At 37.7% G+C, this 23,138-nt stretch overlaps 1 protein-coding gene across 1 annotated transcript; it reads left to right on the top strand.

Moving 5' to 3' along the window:
- The first annotated feature begins 524 nt into the window (after positions 1–524).
- DDRGK1 (DDRGK domain containing 1) lies at positions 525–22,885 on the top strand. Its single transcript, XM_053458102.1, has 9 exons — positions 525–645; positions 2,645–2,797; positions 9,126–9,247; positions 10,221–10,322; positions 16,039–16,161; positions 18,122–18,160; positions 20,062–20,118; positions 20,442–20,490; positions 22,109–22,885. Exons 1-9 carry the CDS (start codon positions 558–560, stop codon positions 22,279–22,281), a joined length of 906 nt encoding a protein of 301 aa, XP_053314077.1. The 5' UTR covers positions 525–557; the 3' UTR covers positions 22,282–22,885.
- Positions 22,886–23,138: the final 253 nt, after the last annotated feature.

Here is a 23,138-nt window from a genome sequence, read left to right as displayed (position 1 = left end):
ATAAATAATAATTCCATAGAAAGCGCTAAACACCAGAGCGCATATCATTTCAAAAGCAAGAGATATAAAATGCGATTTTGCTCAAAAACTTTCTTTTGGCTTTACCAATTTACATTTTCCCCCTTTTTTACTGTTATTACTTTAAGCCGGCACCTAAACGAAGGAGTTAAACTTAAATGAATAGTTAGACGGGAAAAAAAGCAGAACGGCGGGTCCGATACACACAATGACAAATTCACTTTCTCTCCCTACCAATTCATTTTACCAACCGCCTCATCTTCAAAACGTAAAATCAATCGGCATTGTCAACGTGAACCCAAATACCCCGATAACATCTCGTGTTCATAAAAGTAAGATACTGATACTAAATATGAGACTTTAGCGTATTGATCGCTAGCTATTTATGTGCCTTTTTATATCTCAGCGCCAAAAAGTCTTTCAAAAAGTAAGTTTAAAAATTGAGCCCCCCCCATCATTGTGTTCGTTTGGTTTCTTCCAAGCATGCTCCGGCTTGAGCTCGGTGAAGGGGCGTGTCTTGGGGAAAGTGACGTGTAGCAATGGACCCAGTTCTGTACATTGTTGCTGCGGTTCTACTGGTTGTTCTGATTGTCTTCGCTACTAAGATCAGGGGGCAGGCGGAGCAAGGTGAGCAGGGTCTTAATGCCCCCCAAGCACAGCGGGGCAGTATCAATGTGGGGTTACCCAGCCCTTTATTACAGCACTATTGCCCTGGGGGCCGGGGTTACCAGGATGCCATGTCTGTGTATATATATATATATATATATACATATATATATATATATATATATATATATATATATATATATACATATACATATATATATATATATATATACATATACACACACACACACACACACACACACACACACACACACACACACACACACACAGTAAGCAGTAGGTAGCTGAGCAGTTACTTTAAACAACTCCCGTTATGGGCAGTCAGCGATGAGCACACTATTATGCCTTAAATGTGCTGGCTAAGCTTAATGAGAGTTGCAGTACTGCTACAGCTGCACAGTTCTTGCATGCATGAAGTTTTGCGCTTTGCTGTGATTCACCGATCCTCTGTGGGTTAAAAAAAATCTCACGTGTGTGTATATATATATGTGTGTGCCAACAAGCCCAGCAGAGCTTCTGACAGTCCCTACATTCATGGGTCTGACCAAACTAGAAGTGGCTAAGACGAGCCGAGACATTGGGTAACGAGGGCCCGGCTCCAAATCACAACTTTATACCTTTTTATTGGTGTCTGCAAAAGTTCTGATCTTGCTTTCCTTTTGCCCCAAAGTTACTGATTGCACCTGATGCGGTGAATAACCGCGCATGACTTTTGGCTCCATCGTACCGATATGATGTCACCATTACTTGACAAATGTGACGTCATCTGTGTTCTAGGCGGCTTCGTATACGAGCGCTGGATACTTTTAAAATCTGATTTAAAGGGACAGTTAAATGTCACCCCCCTCACTATAGAAGAATGCATAGTACAATACTCTGTGAGTGACCCCTGACCCCCTGTCAGTACTTTAAAATAAATTCTTTCGAAATAACGTTTACTAAAGGAGAAGCTGCAGCTCACGGAATCCTCCTCTGGGTTCTCAGCGCCGATTCCTTCCTTGAAGCAGCCAATCGGCTGTGAGGATCGCCGGCCCCTGTTAATGAAGTCTGCGGGAGGCTGTGCTGCCCCCTGGTTTGTATCGGTGGAACTGCAGCCCCTCTGGGCCGGGATACGTCACTGACCATAAACTTTCTACTTTATTTTTGGCAAAAATAATCCGAAATTGACAGTATCAGAGATTCCATCCATCAGATTTTAATATGAGAAATTACGTTAACCCTGTTGGCGTTTTCCAGCTTAAACCTATATCGCCAACTTTAAAAGCGTAAGGGCGCAGGCTCAAAAAAAATGTCATACGTTGCTTGGAATTCTTTTTTTTTTTTTTTTTCTTCATTTGTAATTTTTTTATGTTAATTAAACAAATTAATTTTCATTTAATTTTAATAATTGTTAAAATGTTAGATGATGTGAAATTGTTTTTTTTTGATTTTTTTAATTTTTATTTTCTTTGGAAGCTTTTTCCTCTAAAAATCTACCATTTAAACTACGAATATTTTCCAGTTAGAAGACAAACTTCTACCAAGCTGAAAATAAATAAATAAAAATATATATGCAAATATAAGGGTATAGAATATAAATATTACTGATACTTTAATACCAGGGGCAAAACCCATCAGCTAGGAAAGAGACAGAGGATCCCCCAAAAAATTACTACTGGGACCTGTTTTTGATATTTTTTATATTAACATTTTTGTTTCTGTTGTTTTTTTTTAGTATAAAAATATTTTTATAAATAAATAGATTGACTCCGGTTTGTTAACTGTTTTATTTTTAAATATTTGCACTAATTATTATTTATTCTTTTTTTTTTTTTTTTTTTGGAGGAAAATAAATCAAAATTTTTTTTGGGGGGGGTTAGATCCTTTTTTTTTTTTTCTTCATTGGAAAGGGGAGTGCGAATGAGTTGATCGTAGTGGTTTAATGCATGTTCCAGGGCGCCGACAGCTACATACTGTGATCGGTACGGAAAATAATTGTATTTGTTCTGTTTATTTCTAGCTGATCGGGAGCATCACCAAAATGTGGCGGCGGCGGTGGCCAGAGCTCGGCCTCAGGCGGTGGAACGGAGAGAGGGTATGCCGAGACCCAGGAGGAACGTCAACCGGATGATGGCTCAGGCCAGAGCCCGGCACTTGGAGGAAGAGAGAGAAGGTAAAAGCGAAAGAGATGAAAAAAAACTGTGAGAAATTAATCGTATGATGTCATAGGCGCAAAACCAAGAAAATACACTCAAATTTGTTATAAATAATATATATATAACACATTTACTATTTTATTTTTTTAAATGTTAACGCCTTTAAGTATGGATTATTTTTATCCAAAAAATGTAAAAAAAAAAAACAAAAAAAAAAAACCCCAAAACACCCCCCCTTTTTTTATTAATTTTTTTTTTTTTTTTGCTTGTGTGGCTCTCTTGACCACACAGCGCTCGCCTACACGGCCTCCTCTATAGCCCAAAATCTCACGACCCTGAACCAGAACCGAGCCTCGGCTTCTTCATTCGCAAAACCCTTTGAGTGCCAGACTGTGCAAGAAATGCTCTTCAGCAGGTGATTAAATAGTTAAAAAAAAAATTAAAGAACTCAGCGTGGGAGGCTTGAAAGTTGTGTGAGTTTGTTAAACGCCAGGGGTGTCCCCGACAGAAGTGGGGCTAAGATTCGGTGCAGACGAAGTAGCGTTTGTCTGGAGGCAGGGGACCGCATTGACTACCCCCAGCAGATGTGATAAATGCATCTCACGCATTGAAACGTTAACCCCTTCCAGCTCCTTCTGCTCCTCCGCCCCGTGTCTCTTCATTATCTCAGAGATACGGGGCGTTCGACATAGAACCCCATAGAACTCCTCGAGGTTCCGAGAATTCTAGGTCCATCAAGCGTTCCGTCATAAACAGCATTTTTTTTGACCCGCGTAAAATCTTCTGTTCTAATTACGTTACCGGTCACCAAATCAGAAGCGTTGAAATCCATAAAGGCATTAGATGATGCGCAGACAGTTGTGAAAAAGTATTATTTTATCGTGTGAGAAGTGGATACATGGAACAGCCCCTCCGAGGAAGCCTTAGAGGTTATTACAATTATGTGGGGGACAGCAAGGTTTTGTTTGTTTGTTCTTGATGTTGCGTAGTCCTACTTCTTTTAGTTTGACGTCCCATTGAGCTGTTCAATCATGGGCCCTGACACTGGGAATTATTGAGGGCTCGTTTTATCTGTCGCTGGTTCTAGGGCACAAGTGTCTTGGGTGGACTTTTCTGTTTTTGTGGGTGATAGGCGTACCCACAAATGGTAGGTATATAGGGTCTCCGGGTGAACGGCTCATGGTAAATGCCTCTGATCGAATGTAAGTCTTCCTGTTGCTCCCGGGATGTTAAGGTTGATATTCCTGCTTGAATGCAGGTGACTCAATGAAATGTATCTGTAAATAATGTCAAGTAAAGATTTCCATGAGGACCGGTATTAGAGCCATTTGGTTAAGAAATTGGGGTGACATGTAAGGGGTGGATGTGGCCCTCTAGAACATAAAAAAATATATATCCATATGGGGTATGACTGTAATCAGGGGGTGTTGCTGGACTGAAACCCCCTCCCCCCAGCGCCCCACTAGTCCTATAAAAAAAAAAAGTAATTTGTGTGGGAAACGGGGTTCTAGCACGGAAACGGGGTGTCTTGATTAAACCAACATATGGTACAAATGACCCCCCCCCAAAAAAAATAATCGGAAGGGGTTAAAGGGTTAATATTACATGAATAGAATCCGAAAGTTTCCTAGGTATGAGTCTTTCTTGAATTTCAAATTTTAAGCGGATATTACAGCAGGTCTCTTCTTCCTAGAACAAATAATTCTTATTAATAATAATAGTAATAATAATAAATAATAATTCTCACCGCTTCACCAGTGGGGAGTGTTTTGGGAGAATTGATTGAAAGTTTTTCTGCTTGGTCCTCCTTTAAGGAATTTATTAGTAAGCGGTCGGTTTATTGATTTGTTTTTTGCGTAAAAGGAGTAATAGCAGACAAATTACGCAGAATATCCGTTTTGTATCGAATCCCACGTAGGAACTCGATTGTCAAAGTGCATCGGTGTGTTGGAAAATATTATATTTAGCATGCGAGGTCGTGTTCTGTGGAAGATAAATCTCATCAGTGGGGGCGGGCGGTTTATTTTGGTCACTACGCCCAAATTATATTTTGTGGGGTCCTAGGCTTAGATGAACTCATTCTCCCACTTTTGCATTTAAAAATTGTATTATTTTTTTCAGTTTTACAGCCGTTTTAGATTTTGATAATACAATATTTTCATATTGCTGTGTATTTTTGTCGTGTTTTAGCTCAGTTATCTTAGCCCAATATACCAGACTGACCCTGACTCCTGCTCAGCCTTAATCCCAGCCACTTGGGCACTTATTAAAGTCTACGGAGGAACGGACTTCATTAGCATTGCCATAAAGCATCAGCTCAGTGTGGTGTTTGAGCCGAGGAAGTCACTCAAAATATCCCATGACTGACAGCAACGGCGGCTCCAGATCTGCAGATAAAGGGAGCTTATTGTGAAAAATGAGATAAAACCAAGTTAACTGTATACAGCGCGGGGGGTTATATTATTATATACAGCACTGGGGGTTATATTACTGTATACAGTGCTGATGGTTATATTACTGTATACAGCGCTGGGGGTTATATTACTGTATACAGCGCTGGGGGTTATATTACTGTATACAGTGCTGATGGTTATATTACTGTATACAGCGCTGGGGGTTATATTATTATATACAGCACTGGGGGTTATATTACTGTATACAGTGCTGATGGTTATATTACTGTATACAGCGCTGGGGGTTATATTACTGTATACAGCGCTGGGGGTTATATTACTGTATACAGCGCGGGGGGTTATATTACTGTATACAGCGCGGGGGGTTATATTACTGTATACAGCGCCGGGGGTGTGTGTGTGTGTTATATTACTGTATACAGCGCCGGGGGTGTGTGTGTGTTATATTACTGTATACAGCGCTGGGGAGGGGGGTGTTATATTACTGTATACAGCCCTGGGGGGGTTATATTACTGTATACAGCCCTGGGGGGGTTATATTACTGTATATAGCGCTGGGGGTTATATTACTGTATATAGCGCTGGGGGTTATATTACTGTATACAGCGCCGGGGAGGGGGGTGTTATATTACTGTATACAGCCCTGGGGGGGGTTATATTACTGTATACAGCCCTGGGGGGTTATATTACTGTATACAGCCCTGGGGGGGGTTATATTACTATATAAAGTGCTGGGTGTTATATTACTGTATATAGCGCTGGGGGTTATATTACTGTATATAGCGTTGGGGGGTTATATTACTGTATATAGCGCTGGGGGGTTATATTACTGTATACAGCGCTGGGGGTTATATTACTGTATACAGTGCTGGGGGTTATATTACTGTATACAGCGCTGGGGGTTATATAACTGTATACAGTGCTGGGGGTTATATTACTGTATACAGCGCTGGGGGTTATATTACTGTATACAGTGCTGGGGGGGTTATATTACTGTATACAGTCCTGGGGGTTATATTACTGTATAAAGCGCTGGGGGGTTATATTACTGTATACAGCACTGGGGGTTATATTACTGTATACAGCGCTGGGGGTTATATTACTGTATACAGTGCTGGGGGGGTTATATTACTGTATACAGCACTGGGGGTTATATTACTGTATACAGTGCTGGGGGGTTATATTACTGTATACAGCGCTGGGGGTTATATTACTGTATACAGCGCTGGGGGTTATATTACTGTATACAGCGCTGGGGGTTATATTACTGTATACAGTGCTGGGGGGTTATATTACTGTACACAGCACTGGGGGTTATATTACTGTATACAGCGCTGGGGGGTTATATTACTGTATACAGCACTGGGGGTTATATTACTGTATACAGCGCTGGGGGGGTTATATTACTGTATACAGCGCTGGGGGGGTTATATTACTGTACAAGTAAATATTTATGATAGCCCCGAAGGGACACTACTGACATCCCTCGCAAGTGACAGCCGTGTCCTTTTTAACCTGTTCACGCCTCCTAGGACAAGTCCGTGCCGCTACATCAGGATCATCGGGTTTAGGCTGCCTCTCGGCAGAAACCAGCATTACTGCTTCCCTGATCACTAATTGATTGTAATCCCGCTCGATGTTAGCGCTTGTACCTGTTTATATGAGGAATGTCTGATCGTGCAATCAGGCAATCACATCCGGTAGGTGAGCAGACACTCACCGCAACACTCAGCGGCGTGATCATCCTCCATCCAAAGAGTAATTAAGGGAAAATGAAATATAAATCATTTAAATTTATATGAGGGTTCCCCAGAGGGATTTCAAGCTATAAGGCACTTGGAACTGTGCAAAAAAAAAAAGGAAAATAATAAAAAAAGAGTAATATTGGGGGGGTTCCCTAATATCCCTTGGCTCTATGATTAAAAGTAAAACAAAAACAAAAAAACCCTACTACCCCCAAACCCCTTAAGCGCTTACAGCATAGAAAATGTGATCAAAATTGCAAAAAGCCCTTACTAAATACCTCCAAGGAACCCGAGGGTCCCCCTCCCCGCGCATGTCCCCAATGCACTCCCACTGGTTCTAATGGGAGCTCTTTCCTGACAATGATCGGCCGTATTAAACACTTTAATGTGAAGCCCAGAGATTCCTAGTCAGAACTGATAATGTCAAACCGTTACACACATTCCGGGGCCCTGCCATAGTTTGCAGCAGTCACTTTACTCCTTTGTTTGTAGAACGAGGAAACCAAAAGCACTTTAACGCCTTCGCCACCAAAACTCTCCTTTCTTCCACTGTTTAAGGGCAGTCGTCTCGCGTTTTCATGCGCGGGGTTGGTGAATGCAGACAGGGTGTGGGCGAGTGTTTTCTCAGATGAACCGCACGTGGGCCGGGGGTTCTAGAGCATACGTCCTGTACGGATAATCTATAAAAATGTTACTTCGAGGAGAAAAAAACTTGAAATAAATGAAACTGTATTTTTTACATTTTTCTTTATTTTTTTTTTAAACCTTTTGTAAAAAAAAAAATAAAAAAAAAATAATGAATTTAATATCAAGAATTCAGCTTGTAGGGTGTTGAGTAGGAGTGCATATCAAAGAAGGGGAAGTGAATCACATCGACCATTGGTAACACCTTACCCTGCATTCTCTGTTTAACAAAAAATAATGTCCTTTATTATTTTTTTATAGTTAATTTTTTATTATTTTATTATTATTTTTTTTATTTATTTTTTTTATTTTTTATTTTTTTGGATAAGTTTAGTTTGGAAGAGTTGCACTAAAGTAGCCCAATGACCAGAGGGCATATATGGCAAATTCCCTGGGGGGCCCACTATTTTAGTATTTCATGTATTTCATGTATTTCTAGAGCATCAACCAAAAGTATCAACTTTTGCATCACAAAAAAATGAACCGTTCCAGGAGAAAAATATGAGTTAAAATGTAAATGATGAAATAATGTATTTTTTTTACAGGGTTAGGGCATTTCACAGTGCTGGGGTTCATATATCTTATCATAAAAGGGGCAAATCCAACAGTGTTTAAGAGATCCAGAGAAGTCTGTGGCCGGGGTCGTTAGCTAAGTGACTCGGAACAAAGACAATTTCTAAAAAAAAAAAAAAAAAAAAAAAAAAAAAAAAATATTATTATGGTGCATTTTAATGCTGCAGCGAGTCATATTAGTAGATTAATTTAAAAATATTTAAATTTTATATAAAAAAAAAATTGTGTATTAAAAAAAAAACTTTATACGCATGAGGTTTTAATCCTAAAAAAGGACTGTCCCTTGATAAAAGTGAGATTTTGGAAAGGATATATATAATGCGTACACAATGCAACTTTTAATTAGAATTTGTTAAAAGTACATTTTTGAAAAGCAATTTACTAATGACAATGTGATATATATATATATATATATATATATATATATATATATAATATATACGGTGTATATCTATCTATATATATATATATATATATATATATATATATATATATATATATTATATACCATCATTGATATCAACTGTAAAAAAAAAAACAAAAAAAAAAACATTCCTTATGCATCTGAATCTGATTAAAAAAATATATATTTTTTTAATTTATTGTGGAATAAAGTATATATATATTTATTATTATTATTATTATTATTATTATTATTATTTTGCAGTGAGGCTCGTTATTTTGCTTTGCAGATTCTATTCAGGCTTCTATTTTCATTCTGTTGTCAGTTCCTGGTTTCAGTTTTGAGATTTAGCGATCTAGAGATCTATAGATATATGGGGGGGCTGTTTTTTTTTTTTTATATATATATATATATATATATCTTATTCTGTATATACGCCCCTGGTTTATGTTGTATTATATGCATGTTATATCTTTGCAGACCTCGTTGCTTTGACTTCTTATGGCTATTTATGTTTCCTTTCCAGTCATCGATCGGGATGATGATGATGATGTCGAGGAGCTCCCAGAGGTCCATGCTCCGGGTAAAATTGGGGCTAAAAAGCAGAAAAAACTGGAAGAGAAACAAGCGAGAAAAACCCAGAGGGAGGTAAGGCGAACCATGAGTTAAAAGGAAGACGCTCTGCCCTTCAGAAGCTGCTTTATTTTGTTTATTGGCAAATAGTCAATAATCCCTATTCATCCTGACCAAAGAACCAGATATTTCAGTATACAAAGGCAAATCAACCCCATTTCGGCCCACCTAGTCTGCCTGATGTAGCGTCTCGGAGCTTAATGAGTTCTTGGTTTCATCTTAGATTCAAGAACCGTATGTCTATCCCATGCATGTTTAACTTCCCTCACTGTATTACCCTCTACCACTTCTGCTGGGAGGCTGCTCCACTTATCTGTAAGGTAAAACTTACATCAGAAAATGAAGGCTCGCAGCGTCTTGATTCCATTTCTGAAACATGTTCTAGACGCTTAAATGTAATCCATTTAAATAAAATCCAGAGGGAGCAGCCCAGGGTTTGAATCGGGTTCTTGACAGAAAAGCAACCGCAAGCAAATCTACTTATCGTATTTTCTGTGTTTTTAAGTTTTATTTGGGTTTTCTCGGCCACATGTGAAATCTTTTTTTTTTTCTTTCAACAAAATACTGAAACTTTGGCTTTCTGATCATGGTTGATGCTGCATGAAGACAGTACTTTTTTTTTTAAGAAACTCTCTTGATTTTCTCAAATATTTCCGCTTTTATATTTAATAACACATGAAATAAACCCAACGCAACGGTTACAAATCAAAATAAAATGTATGTGTATATACATCAGTCGTCGGTCTGCATGATTGGTCCTCCTCATTAGGTCTCTCTCCCCTGCTATTAAGTCGCTGATTGTTGCTAATTGGTTCAGACAGCCCTTTAATGAGGCAAGAGAGAGAACTAGAATATAATGAGAGATATAATAATAAGATCTAATAATTTTTGTTGTACTAAAATTTATGATGACATCATGACCGCGTCATGTGTGTTAATCCAAAGATTGGAGTTGGGTTTCTTTTTTAACGTTTATTTTCTCTTAAAGGCAGAAGAAGCCGAGCGAGAGGAGAGAAAGAAAACGGAATTAAAGAGAGAGGAGGAAAGACGGAAAGACGAAGAGCGAGCCCGCATGGAGGAGGAGAAAAGGGTACTGTAGCCTCTCAAATATTTTACCCCTGATAGTCCACAATGACACTTTATGTGCTGGAAATGATTCCAGCTAGCTATACCTGGCAATACAACGCATTGAATATATATATATATATATTACACCGATCAGCCATAACATGATGACCTCCTGCGTGATATCGTGTCGGCCCCTGTTTGCCCCGTTAGTCCTCTGAAGCTGCGCTGTAGTATCCGGCACCGAGACGTTTACGTCCTGTAAGCTGCGAGGTGCGGCCCCCATGGACAGGTCCCGGTGCCGCGTGTTCTCCAGGGACGCACCCGGCCATCTGTGTGATGTAAAAGAAAACGGGATTCATCAGACCGGCCGCCTTCTTCCATCGCTCCGGGGTCCGGTTCTTCTGCTCACGTGCCCCAAACGCAACAAACTGCGACACTCTTAAAACCCCCCCCCCCCACTGACAGGAGCCACAATAACAAACTTATTTGAGGAACGCATGTTAAAGTATGCACAGAGGGCTGGGGTTAATTTTTTATATGCATTCTTCTATCGTGGTGGCGGGGGAGGGGTGTCGGGTACATTAAACTGTCCCTTTAAGCAGTGCTGTTATTATAAAGTAGCACTTTTAGCGTCTGAATCCAAACAGAAAAGCCTCAGTCTGTCCTCCTACTCAAAAACGTGACCTTTAAGGTTTCCTGCCGGTTTTCACGCGTGACGAGCGCGGGTGAGAGACCCGTTTCATGTTATTATTAAACCGGTGCTTTGATACGGCGAGGACTAACCGTGGGCAGACATATTTAAAAAAAATAAAAATGTTTAAAAAAATACGAATATCCTTTGGCCAATTCATATAACCAAAACCTCTCATTTTTATTATGTTTATATATTTGTTGCCAACTTTATTAGGGTGAGAAGCGCAGACAGTTTTTGTTTCTTGTATACATTGTACAGCCAATACACTGTTTCTTGCAGCATGCTTACACCTGTTTGGTAGGCCTCGTATTACACATTTGTATTATTTGAGCCTGTGACTAGCTTAGCGCACCGGCATTTTTTCTTTCCCCTGTTTAAAAAAAAAAATACGAATACCTGATCTTTATTAGGAGATGTGCTTGGTTACGAGGGTTACTTGGTTGACAATTTTTTCTTTTTAGCTTTATTTTGGCAAAAAGCAGAAAGGCTCAGCTGCTGTGCCAAGGGGTGAAGGTAGGGGGCAGTATTGCTAAGAGTACAGATTGCCTGTAATGATAAGGGGGGGTTATATACTTTATTAGGGAGCCCAGAACCCAATGGATGATGAGGGCCTTTTATCCAGGACCATGACCCACTAGCCTGCCGAGCAAGCTGACGGCCGGCGAGTCACCGGGCAGCAAAATTGCCAACCGCAAGCTTTTTCCCAAAGCCTCATCCCTGCTAGTCCCCCCCCCCCGTTGAGTCTGCCCAATTTTCCTGCTGTAAAGACTTAAACGTTAATCAGTCTTAGATTCAGCTGCCGTATGTCTGTCCCATGCATGTTTAATACCCTCACTGTTTTGACCGCTACCACTTCTGCTGGGAGGCTGTTCCTCTTATCCACCGCCCTCTCAGCAAAGTAAACCTTCCTTACATTTCCCCTAAGCCTCTTACCCTGTAGTTTTAGATTACGACTTCTTGTTGGAGTGCCGCGTGTGATGCTTTTTGTCTTTCGTGCGGGGAGCGGCTCGGTATCGAGTATCTCTAGGAGGGGTCCGGCGCCCTGGAGTCGCTCGCCTCTGGCACGGCACCCTGTCGGGGAATTCCCTTTCACCCCGTGGAGTTTTTCTGGTGAGGAAATGGTTTACCAGCCGACACTTTATCACCGAGAGAGAACTTCCTTTTCTATCACAAAAAAAAAGTGCGGCTTTTTAACCTTTTTTGTGTTAAACGAGCATTAGCGGTCTGGCTCGTTCTGCGCGGCGGCGTCTTCCGGTGCACTCGATTTTCCCGTTGCTTTTTTTTGGGGTGTATTCTTTAATATAATGTTTAAATATGTTCTTTTTTTCATACACTGTAATATGTCAATATTTCAGTAATATTCATGCAAATGGAAATGCCAATTTTACTTTGCTTGGAGCTTTCTGGTTCTTATTGATCCAGCCCCCCCCCCCAATAAAAGCCCGTACTTTGCTTGTCTGATAATAATAACCCCTGATCCCCATTGTTTTATAAATCCTCAGAGGTCAGTGTAATTTATAAATGTTTATAATTTTTTTTTTTTTTTTTTTTGCTTTTTAATGTTTTTTATTAATTCTGTTGTAATATATAATTATATTAGATAATAATACATATTTATTATTATTTTTATTATGTATTATTATTATTTTATTATGTATTATTATTATTTTTTATTATGTATTATTATTAATACATTTGTTGAAAATAAAACTTACGGGTTTTATGTCCCTGACACCCCCCACTTTCTTTTAATGTGTATCAAAGTACTGTAAGTTCCCCGGACCCTCTGTGAAGGCTTTATGATCCATTTACTGCCTAAAGAAGTAAATAAAGCGCTTACCTATCGCTTAAGATGCAACCCTGCTGCAGCAGCTGCCCTGCTCCTCAAGCAGCCGGTCGATGGCAGGAAAGTCCTCCCATTGAGTTCAATAAGAGCATTTTCCGCACGTGCCTACAAGGATGGGGGGGTCTCTACAGACCCCCGTCCTCACCGTTCCCAAAGGACGGGCCAATCGCATCTCCTACGTGGCTTTTACCTGCGGAATGGGGCAAAAGGACATGGGGGGTTTCTTCAGGATACCCTAATGAAAGGCAAGAGGGACGATCATATGCATTAAAGTGCAAATAATGTCTGTAGTGGGTATACTATATAGAATGTAGAATATTATATATATATATAATCATTTACTGAATACAAATATCGTCTTTAATAAAACAAGCATTAGGTTTCTGGTTTTTGGTTTTTTTTTGTTTTTTTTTTGGAATATATTAGGCCGTTTCCTACAGGCTGTTGCTTTAAGTGATATAAAAATGATGCACAATAAGCATTTCGTAACAGAACCGAAACCCTCGTCTTTGTTATATATATATTGTTTTTCAATATGTTTATTTATTTTATTATTATTATTCGGATGCTTTTTGTTGCTGTCGGTGTCGTGGCGTGCCTGGCGCTTTTTGTAATTTTTATTAAAAAAAATATATATTTTAGGAAGCAATATTTTTCTGCGTGTACCGTGCTGTATTTACATTTAAGAGGATGTCTTCTTATTCTTAATTCTAGAGTCTTAATGTTCTTTGCCGTTTACAAAGTGTGTAGGTGGGAAGGATTTATCTTTTTCTTTTAGTTAGTGGTTTTTTAAGGACATTACCGATGTACCTTATAACTAAGATCTAAAGGCTTATGTTATGTTGTGGTTTGGCTCAACATATAAATGCTTATCTACTACGCTCTCAAAAGAGTAAAACTTCTCTATCGTAAAATCAATAAATACAATAAATATCAATTTATTTATTTTTTATTATTATTATTATTTTTTTTTTAAGCAATACCCTTTTTTTCTGTACTACACGTTTCAATTTACGATTTCTATTTGGTTTTTCAGGTCGATATTTATTTATTTTTTTTAAGAACACCTAAAAGTATTTATTTATTTTTTATTTTTTTTTAGAAAAAGATACATTTTACAATATAATGTGTTTATGTATATAGTCAGGTGTGAAAAAATGTACCCCTGCCCCCCCCACCTTCAAAACAGCATTAATTATTCTAGTAGCACTTGTACAATTTTGTAGATTTATAAAATAATTATACCAAACAGGTGCTAATGACCATCAATTTAATACATAATATCAAAACACAACAAGGTCAGGTTACTGGAGAGAGTTTAATGTCAAAAATCATATTGCCCCATGGCAGCACTGAGCACAGCAACAACTCACATGGTAGCCATGATGTTTGGAGCAACCTCCCTTAACATTCCCTAAAAATCTGGGCCTAGAAGAAGTGACGCTGTTTTAACGGAAAAATATTCATCTGATTTACATTTCTCTTCAGTTCACTAACTTTGCATTTTGTTAAATGATAAAAAAATATCATTGTGCGTGTATATATATATATATATATATATATATATATATATATATATATATATTTATATAAATTCCCAAAACATTGTATTATTGTATCTATTAAAGCAGATCTGTCTTTATCATATCCCATATCCTACACTAAAATGTCAAATAATGCTTAAAATAAGCAGTATTTTTGTGTTAAAAACCAGCCTTATTGGGTGTAGCATGGGTGTATTATTTCCAGGCTCTGCGCGATTATTCTTCCCCCGGTTAACTTATCTCTCCCCCTTGGGACGAAGTTGCTCCTCGCTGTTTATTGGTTCCTGCAGCCTTTTAATGGTGGAGGCAGGAAAGAGGGAGATAACCACAGAAAGTTCCTGATATAAGGCCGGCTGCGACCACAGGTCCCCGGGCAGCAATACTTCTATCCAGACTTCACGGAAAAGCGTAGTGTCCGTTAATAATTTATAGAACTTGTTATCCTTTTGAATTGTTTTATTTTTGTTCTGGATGAGGTCATCGATGACCTCATTGTATAACATTTCAGCATCGTAAATTGTTTTTTACTGTAATTTTTTTTACTCTGTGTAGTAATTAGTAAGGAACTTAATTCCGCTTATTATTCAATCAAGTCTTCTATCGCAACATAAATACCCTTTCTGGGGGCCATAATGTAGTCTTTATTTAATACCGGATTTCATATCTTTTATCAACAATGGAAATATCGCTGACAATGCTCGCAGTTTTATGTCTTTTATAAAATTAGCACAGAAATACCCTTGTCTAAAAACAGTAAATATATTTATATAGGTCGGGGGAGGGGGAGTACAATGACTGCATATGGAGTATTAAGAAAATAGAAAGTGAAACCATTCAAATATGGCTTTTAGACTGGTCTCTTCGGCTAAGTGTGGTAGGAGTTGTAGTCTGATCAGTGATGGGACGGTATATGGAGTTAGTTTTTTTTTGTTGTTTTTTATTACTATTATCCACTATCCTATGTAACCTAACGATGAAATCTGTCAAATTAATTTGAGGAATTAAGGGATTCATGTTAAAAAAAAAAAGCCATTTTACTTCACTGACAGAAGTGCTGCCTTCTGGGTATATTGATAATCACATTAATGTTATTTTAATACAGAAGTTATATAAATTGTGGCCACCAAACTAACTTTTTGGCTTGACGCGGTTCAACGTCAACAAATCCGAGGTTACGCATTTGCTAATTGCTAATAGATTCTAGGTGGGGGGGCAGTAAAGTTAATTGAAAACAATTCTTTTTCTGGTATTGAAAAGGGTAAGAAAAGGTATGTAAAGCATAATGCAACTTTTTTGTATAGGAATGCTTTTAACCCTTCGCTTTCTTTGCACTTGGCCAGTAATGGGCTGTCTTCCAACTCGTAATAAACTTACAACCACGTATTATATATTTTGTTTCAAGGTTGGTGCAAGAGAGGAACTTCCCGCAGCTAATGCTGCAGCGGGGTGTGTGTATGCAAATCCAGGAACTCGTACGCTGTATATATAAAAAAAAAAAAACCTCAGAGGTGGTAAATACAGGTCTAGCGTCATCTTCCACTTTTACAGCTGTAGTGGCTGCAGGGTCCAGGGCTTGGGTCTTGGTATCGATCACCATGTAGAGAGCCAGAAGCATGGAGTAGGCATCACCATAATGTTTTTTTTATTTCCATAGGAGGAAGAAGAGAGGAAGGCTAAGGAGGAAGAGGAGAAGAGGGAGTATGAAGAGTACCTGAAACTGAAGGAGAGCTTTGTGGTGGAGGAAGAAGGCGTTCAGGAGTCCATGACGGAGGAAGAGGTACATCCCTGGTCGGGATTGTCATACGTTCTATTGCATCCTGGCACCTTGCCTTTTCCTAATGATGGAGCCAAGTTGCGTTTATACTGATGACACCAAAAAAGTAGGTCAATAAATAGTCTTTCTAGGTTTTAAAGGAGCTGGAAATCCTTGGAGGTTGCACAACCTCGCCTTTAAACTGGAGGAAGGAAGCGGGCGTCCATCCAGTGGTTGTCTGGTTAATCCCTCGACCTCAACGCATTTTCTGTTGTTGTAATTAAGGTTGAATTCAAGCGATCGGTGTTTTCTACCTCGCCAGCCAGAGAATGCATTGCGTAAAGAAATACGGCGCGTCGGTTTTTATATAGCGTAGGGTTCCCAGGGATCTTCAACAACAAATACCGGACCTCAAAATTAAAATTCCGCTGCGTTTTTTTTTTTTTTAGACAGAAGTTATAGGCCAGGTCATTGTGTGCCATCCACGGTCAGAAGTTTTGAGGATGGCATAGAATCTCTTCGGCCGTTAAGGGGTTAATAGAAGAATTTTGTATTTTTCGGATATTTTTCAACTGGACAAACAGTCCAAATCCAGACAACCTACAAATTCTATTAATAAAGCATAACGTTGTTATTCTGCATACTGAGAGCTCATCTATATATATATATATTATATATATTATATATATAGATGAGCTCTATATATATATTATATATACGATATATTTTACAGAATAAAAAAAATATTTAAAACATCAGTTTATCTGTCTGTAAAAGTTTAATTTCAGTGAGCTATATATATATATATATATATATATATATATATATAAACTTAGGTAAAAAAAAATTCAATTCCATTCCTGTAAAAACAGGCCCAGGTATATTTTATTTTTTTTAAATAAAGAAAAAAAAATTCTAAGAACCAATGAACTACAAAAAAAAAAAAAACAATATATTTTTTCAGATATAAAAAAGCAGGAGTTATTGTAGTCCTACAATGAATAATAATAAAAATAATTAGAGTGATTTCATGATGTTCAGAGAAATACTAGTTCACCAGTAATGTTGTAGAGAATTAAGGCATTAGAGTGCAGGGCTGCCATGTATTTGTATTTATTAACCAAAAATACAAAAAAATAATTATAATTTTGAAATCTCTGTGGCAGATAACGTCTATTTAAAAAAAAAAATGAAAGGAAGTAGATTTTTTTTTAAACTGATTTTAAAAGGATCAAGGACTTTCTATGGCGTCCATGGTCACAAACGGCCCGTTTTTTTTTGTGTGTTTGAGAGTTTTTACAGATAAATAAATAAACTCCCCTTGTAGGGCACTCCTATCTGTAATGCCCCTTATTACTTTTTATTTTAAAAACGATGGAAAGTCTAAAAGTCTAAAAGCTGTCTGCTGCAAAACCGGCAAACCCTAGATGAATAAAATGTATAAATTAATTATTTAAAATATATATACTAAAATTAGTAAAGAAATACCTATAATAGAAATATTTTTATAATTAACTGTTGCAGTCCCGTTATAAATGCAGTGATGTGACAGGCAGTAATAGCATAAATCGTAACACCGCACCACAAGGCGGACATTTTTTTTTTATTATTATTTTTTTTAACTGTTGGAGTGCCGGTAGGGTTATTGCTTCAGATTTTTTTTTTTTTTGTCCTTTTAATCTATGCATCTGATAAAGTTTTTCTGCTCTCCATACTCCTTCAGGATATCAACACCGCATTAATACTCTAACAATGGGGAGGGGGTTAGAAGATTTTCAGGTACAAAGAAGTAAAAGTGGGGCGGTAACCGTAGCAACCTATAGAATATTGGTGCTACTTTTACCTTTTTCCACCAGAAATGGAATATATATTTATATATATATATATATATATATATATATATATATATATATATATATATAAACCTGTTATCCAATGTATGTATGAATGTAAATATATAATCCCTTTTCTCCTTTATTTACAGTCCCGCAGCTTCCTCACGGAGTTCATCAACCATATCAAGGTAAGTGTCTGGCTTCCGTCTGCCTCCTCTAGTCGCCCGCTTTTCCTGCTGTAAAGACTCGGATCTTAATCCGCCCGCGGATGACTTAAACGTTTATCCCGGCTGAAGATCTACCTGCTCTCTACGATGCGAAAAGTAGAAGATGCGTTGAAATTATAGCCCTTGAATTTAACTTATAATGATGTAAATGGGCTTTATTCTGCATCGGCTCTGGTGCATTTTAAATTATTCACATTTATGCATGAATTCTTTTATTTTTGAACATGAGACTTCAGTTTCATTTCCTTCCCCCGACCTCCAGTTCTGCTGATGCTGATTGAAGCATATTTATTATGTACGTTCGCTTCCGAGCTTCTTCTTAGCTTGCGAGTTATGAGTTAAGTTCCCATTAACTTACGGGTCATACATTTATTATTGTTATTTATATGGCCCCCGCAATTCCCGCAGAGATTCTTACAGTCGGGACATTCAAAGGGTCTGGGAAAACTAGAATTGACAGACTAAGACGAGTCGATACATTAGGAAAAGAGGCCTCGGCTCGCAGGCTTACAATCTAGAGAATTGAAAAGCAATATGGTAAATGCACTGGAAGCATGGGAAGGTACGCTTCATGCCGCAGTTAGCGTAACCAGGGAAGAAAGACAATGAGACCAAAGTTTTAATGTTTTTTATTTTTATTATGAGTATAAAAAAAAAAAAAGGTCTATCCGCTTTTCCAATTCTCTGAACACTTTTTTTATTTGGATGAAATAATTTGTATTCTTTATATTTTAATATATTTACAAACAAAATACGTATTAAATGCCAGTAGAGGAAGTGAAAGGGTGGTAAGGTTCGTGTATTGAGTAGCCACGGGATTTAAATGGTTAATTTTGCCACAAAATATAAACTCTTACCCTCGTTTAAATATGTGATTTAATATATTTAGCCACCGGTGCAAAATCAGAAATGGTTCTTTTTATTTTTTATTTTAATGAATATGTTGTCATCTATATAAAGTTGATGCGTTTTCACAGTCTTTACCCACAATGGATTCTTTACTCTCTACTTCCACCACAGAAGCTCATCTTGCTGTTTGGCAACATTTTTTATTATTTTTATTATTATTATAAACAGAACATCTTATTTCCCCCAGTGGAATGACTCATTTTTGTTATCATATTATATATATATACTGTGCTTTTTCCCCCCCAGTTGGAGGAGAACGATGGTAGTTCCCAGCTTTGAGAACTGAATTCCATGGACTGGTTCTAATGCTGCACTCTCGGTCCATAGTCGTCAGTTCTCCAGCTTGGCTGCCGCAAACGTCACAGCGGTATATCCCCCAACTTTTTCCTTCCCCTGATGCCCCTCTTTTCTAGGAGGTCAGAATGTTTGCTGGGTATGAGGGGATCGCAGGGTTCTACAGCCCTAAAAGCCCCGATAATGTGTATAGAAACCGCAAACGATCCTAATCCTTTAAACAATGTAAAGAATACATTCTTCATCATCTCGTTAGTGAATTAAGTGAATAGTTTCTGGTATATCGCACAATTCATGGTTATTGCCCTGTTTGATTATTACTGAGCCCTGGCCCCCATAGCTCTAGGCACTCCTCTTAGGCAAAAGTGTCCATACATGGCTACTATTATTATTATTATTATCCTTTATTAAGCGCCAACATAGTACTCAGCGATGTACGATATGAATGGGCTGCTTTACACAAATATATAGATGTTTGTAAATAAATGGTTGCTTCACTCCGCTGTACCCTGTATTGCGATTATACGGAAGGTCCTTGTACACAGTACTGGAACACAACCCATGAAAACGGACTTGCCTAGGGTACGATTGCATCTGAAGACCCTGACCTACGCTATTCATCGTTGTTTTGTTCTTTCTTTGTTTGACTTCTTTTTTAGAACTCTAAGGTGGTAATCCTGGAAGACTTGGGCGCTCACTTTGGCCTGAGAGCACAGGTAAGCCTTAAAAATGTGAATTTTACTTACTTTTGAGGTTAAAGATTTAAAGGTTAAAGATTTTTTTTTCAAATAGGAGACACCATGGGACATTTAAAGAGACCTATCAGCTACCATATGTATTAAATCTGTATGATTCCTGGAGTGTCCCTTTAATCATCCCGCACTGAATGGCAAATACCTACTTTAGTATCTGTATTTGGCCTTTACATTATCCGTTCACAGCCTCACACAAGCTTTGTCACACAGTCATACATTCTTATGAATATTATTTTTAGTAATTAGGTAATTAACAATGTATTTTTTTTATCCACTCCACACAGGACGCAATTAACAGAATACAAGATTTATTAGCTGACGGATCTATAACAGGTAAGACATACATTAAATGGATCAGAAATCCAGTGCAGACAGGGTTAATGCTGTAAATGACGAATGTAGCTAGAAAGGCTGATTTGTAATGGAATCTCTTCATAGGCGTACAGAGGCCCTTTATCACTCCCGTCACTCCTGTGTTCCAGTGGCCCTTTATCACTCCCATCACTCCTGTGTTCCAATGGCCCTTTATTACTCCCATCACTCCTTTGTTCCAAAGGCCCTTTATCACTCCCATCACTCCTGTGTTCCAAAGGCCCTTTATCACTCCCATCACTCTTGTGTTCCAAAGGCCCTTTATCACTCCCATCACTCCTGTGTTCCAATGTCCCCTTATCACTCCTGTGTTCCAATGGTCCTTTATCACTCCCATCACTCCTGTGTTTCAATGGCCCTTTATCACTCCCATCACTCCTGGGTTCCAATGGCCCTTTATCACTCCCATCACTCCTGGGTTCCAATGGCCCTTTATCACTCCCATCACTCCTGTGTCCCAATGGCCCTTTATCACTCCCATCACCCCTGGGTTCCAATGGCACTTTGTGTTTGCTGATCCAAGTTTATGTTTAAAAGGCTGATTGATGGTTAAAAAAACAACTTTTGCAATTATGTTACAGCCAGAAATGTCCTTGTTTTCAATGGAAATATATATATATATGCATATATAAATAGTACAGCGCTACAGAATATGATGTTGATTTTTATGCTGTGGAGAAAGTTTTTGTGATCAGTTTTTTAACCCTTTGCGGTCCTATGTCGGAATATATGCGACAAAATATTTTACCATTTCTGTTCCAATGTCGGATTTACTAGTTGACCGCTAGGTGTCGCTATTACACAAAAAAAGATTTTTTCCGGTTGTGGTTCAATGTGGGATTTACTAGTTGGCCACTAGATGTCGCTATTGTAGAATAAATATTTTACTGCTTGTGGTCCAATGTTGGATTTACTAGTTGGCCGCTAGGTGTCGCTATTACGCAAAAATATATTTTTCCGCTTGTAGTTCAATGTCGGATTTCCTAATTTCCTATTGACCACTAGATGTCGCTATTAGGAAGAATTAGCAATATTATTAGTACAGAGTGTATCTGAATGTGATTTTAGTAATGAAGATTATTTAAAAAAAAAATGTTTTTTCAAACAATGAAAGAATATAGAGACTTACATAATATATGGTTTTAGAATAGTATTTATTAATTAGTTAACTGTTTTGTATAAAATTTAAAACTGTGTTTTTTCCGAACATGAACTTGGACCTGCTTGTGAAAATGTATTGAACCGCTAAGGGTTAAAATAATAGAATTCATTTATTGATAGCTATGACTCGTAAATGGTTTGTAAATCTGTGTAAATGTTTTAGCGTTATTTAGTTCTGCTATTAGTTTTCCAGTCTGAAATCCAAAAACTGCAGCTCCCACCAAAAAAAATCTGTATTTTTAGTATTCAAGCCACCTGGCTGAAGCTTTTTTTATTTATATTACATTTTTTATTATACATTCAAATTTTTAACTTTCCCTTTAAAAAGAATGGTTGTTAAACTAAAATACGTGAAAAATAAATGTATATTACAAAATGACATTGTCTAGTTCCTTTGCTCAATTTTTTTCTTCTTCAGGAGTTATCGATGACCGAGGGAAGTTCATTTACATCACGGTGGAGGAGATGGCGGCCGTGGCTCAGTTTATCAGACAGAGAGGACGAGTTTCCATTTCGGAACTGGCCCAAGCAAGCAACAAGCTGATAAACCTCAATCCCGATGCCAGCCCTGTTTCTATTGAAGTTTCGTGAATTTCTGTGGGCAAGTTCTTTTTCAAGAAAATAGAAGTGACTCTAGAAAGCGCATGTTGTATAAAATAACTTAAACATGATCTTTCATTAAAAAAGTATAAAAAAGTGATCATTTTTGTAATATGTTTTTTTTGTTTCAAATTGGCCATTATTTTTTGTATGTTTGCTAATGCTAGCCCCCCAACGATGCTCGGGGGGGGGCAAATAAACTGCCCTAAATTGCGATTGACCTTCGCAGATACTTGAATACGGCCAAAAAAAAAAAATGAAATTGATGGGAATATTATTTTAGCTTGTTTGTTTTTTAACCTGTTCATTATAATTATTTTTTTGTTCTTTCCCCCCACACATTAAGAAGCGTTTTTTTTTAAAGTTAAAGTATGTATTTACCGCAAAAAAATCTTTGCTTTTAGGAAAAGGTAAAATCAGGTCTGTGCTTGCTACAGAATTATAATTCTTATGTATCCACTTCAATGTATGACTCATAGACACTGCAGGTTTTTTGTACATTTTTAGGGCTACATAACAAGTGGCTACTGTAACGAAATGTCAAAAACCTAGAAATGTATAAAAATATTCACAAAATAAAAAAAATCACGGTGCAGTTAAATGTTCATTTTATGCCATTCTAGTTGTGGTGCAATGCTGCCATCTAGTGGAGTATTACTAAACTTACATATCGAAGAAGAAGATGTTTTCATATGACTATATATATATATATATATATATATATATATATATATATAATTATTTAATAAAGTTCACTCATGGAAATTTAGGCAAATAAGAGCAAAATGAAATGACACTTTATATTTTTACTTTCAGTGCACTCTCTAGCATGTTAAAAGAAGTAAACT

This window comes from Spea bombifrons, chromosome 1 (assembly GCF_027358695.1).
Source record: "Spea bombifrons isolate aSpeBom1 chromosome 1, aSpeBom1.2.pri, whole genome shotgun sequence".
Classification (NCBI taxonomy): domain Eukaryota; kingdom Metazoa; phylum Chordata; class Amphibia; order Anura; family Pelobatidae; genus Spea; species Spea bombifrons.
The sequence above is the reverse complement of the archived record's forward strand: the minus strand, read 5'-3'. Positions and strand labels throughout refer to the sequence as shown.

Excerpts from the sequence above, each read along its gene's own strand:
- DDRGK1 (XM_053458102.1), top strand. The coding sequence starts at position 558 with ATGGACCCAGTTCTGTACATTGTTGCTGCGGTTCTACTGGTTGTTCTG. Across the intron at positions 18,161-20,061 it reads AGTTCATCAACCATATCAAG|AACTCTAAGGTGGTAATCCT; the intron begins GTAAGTGTCTGG and ends CTTCTTTTTTAG. Across the intron at positions 20,491-22,108 it reads AGCTGACGGATCTATAACAG|GAGTTATCGATGACCGAGGG; the intron begins GTAAGACATACA and ends TTTCTTCTTCAG.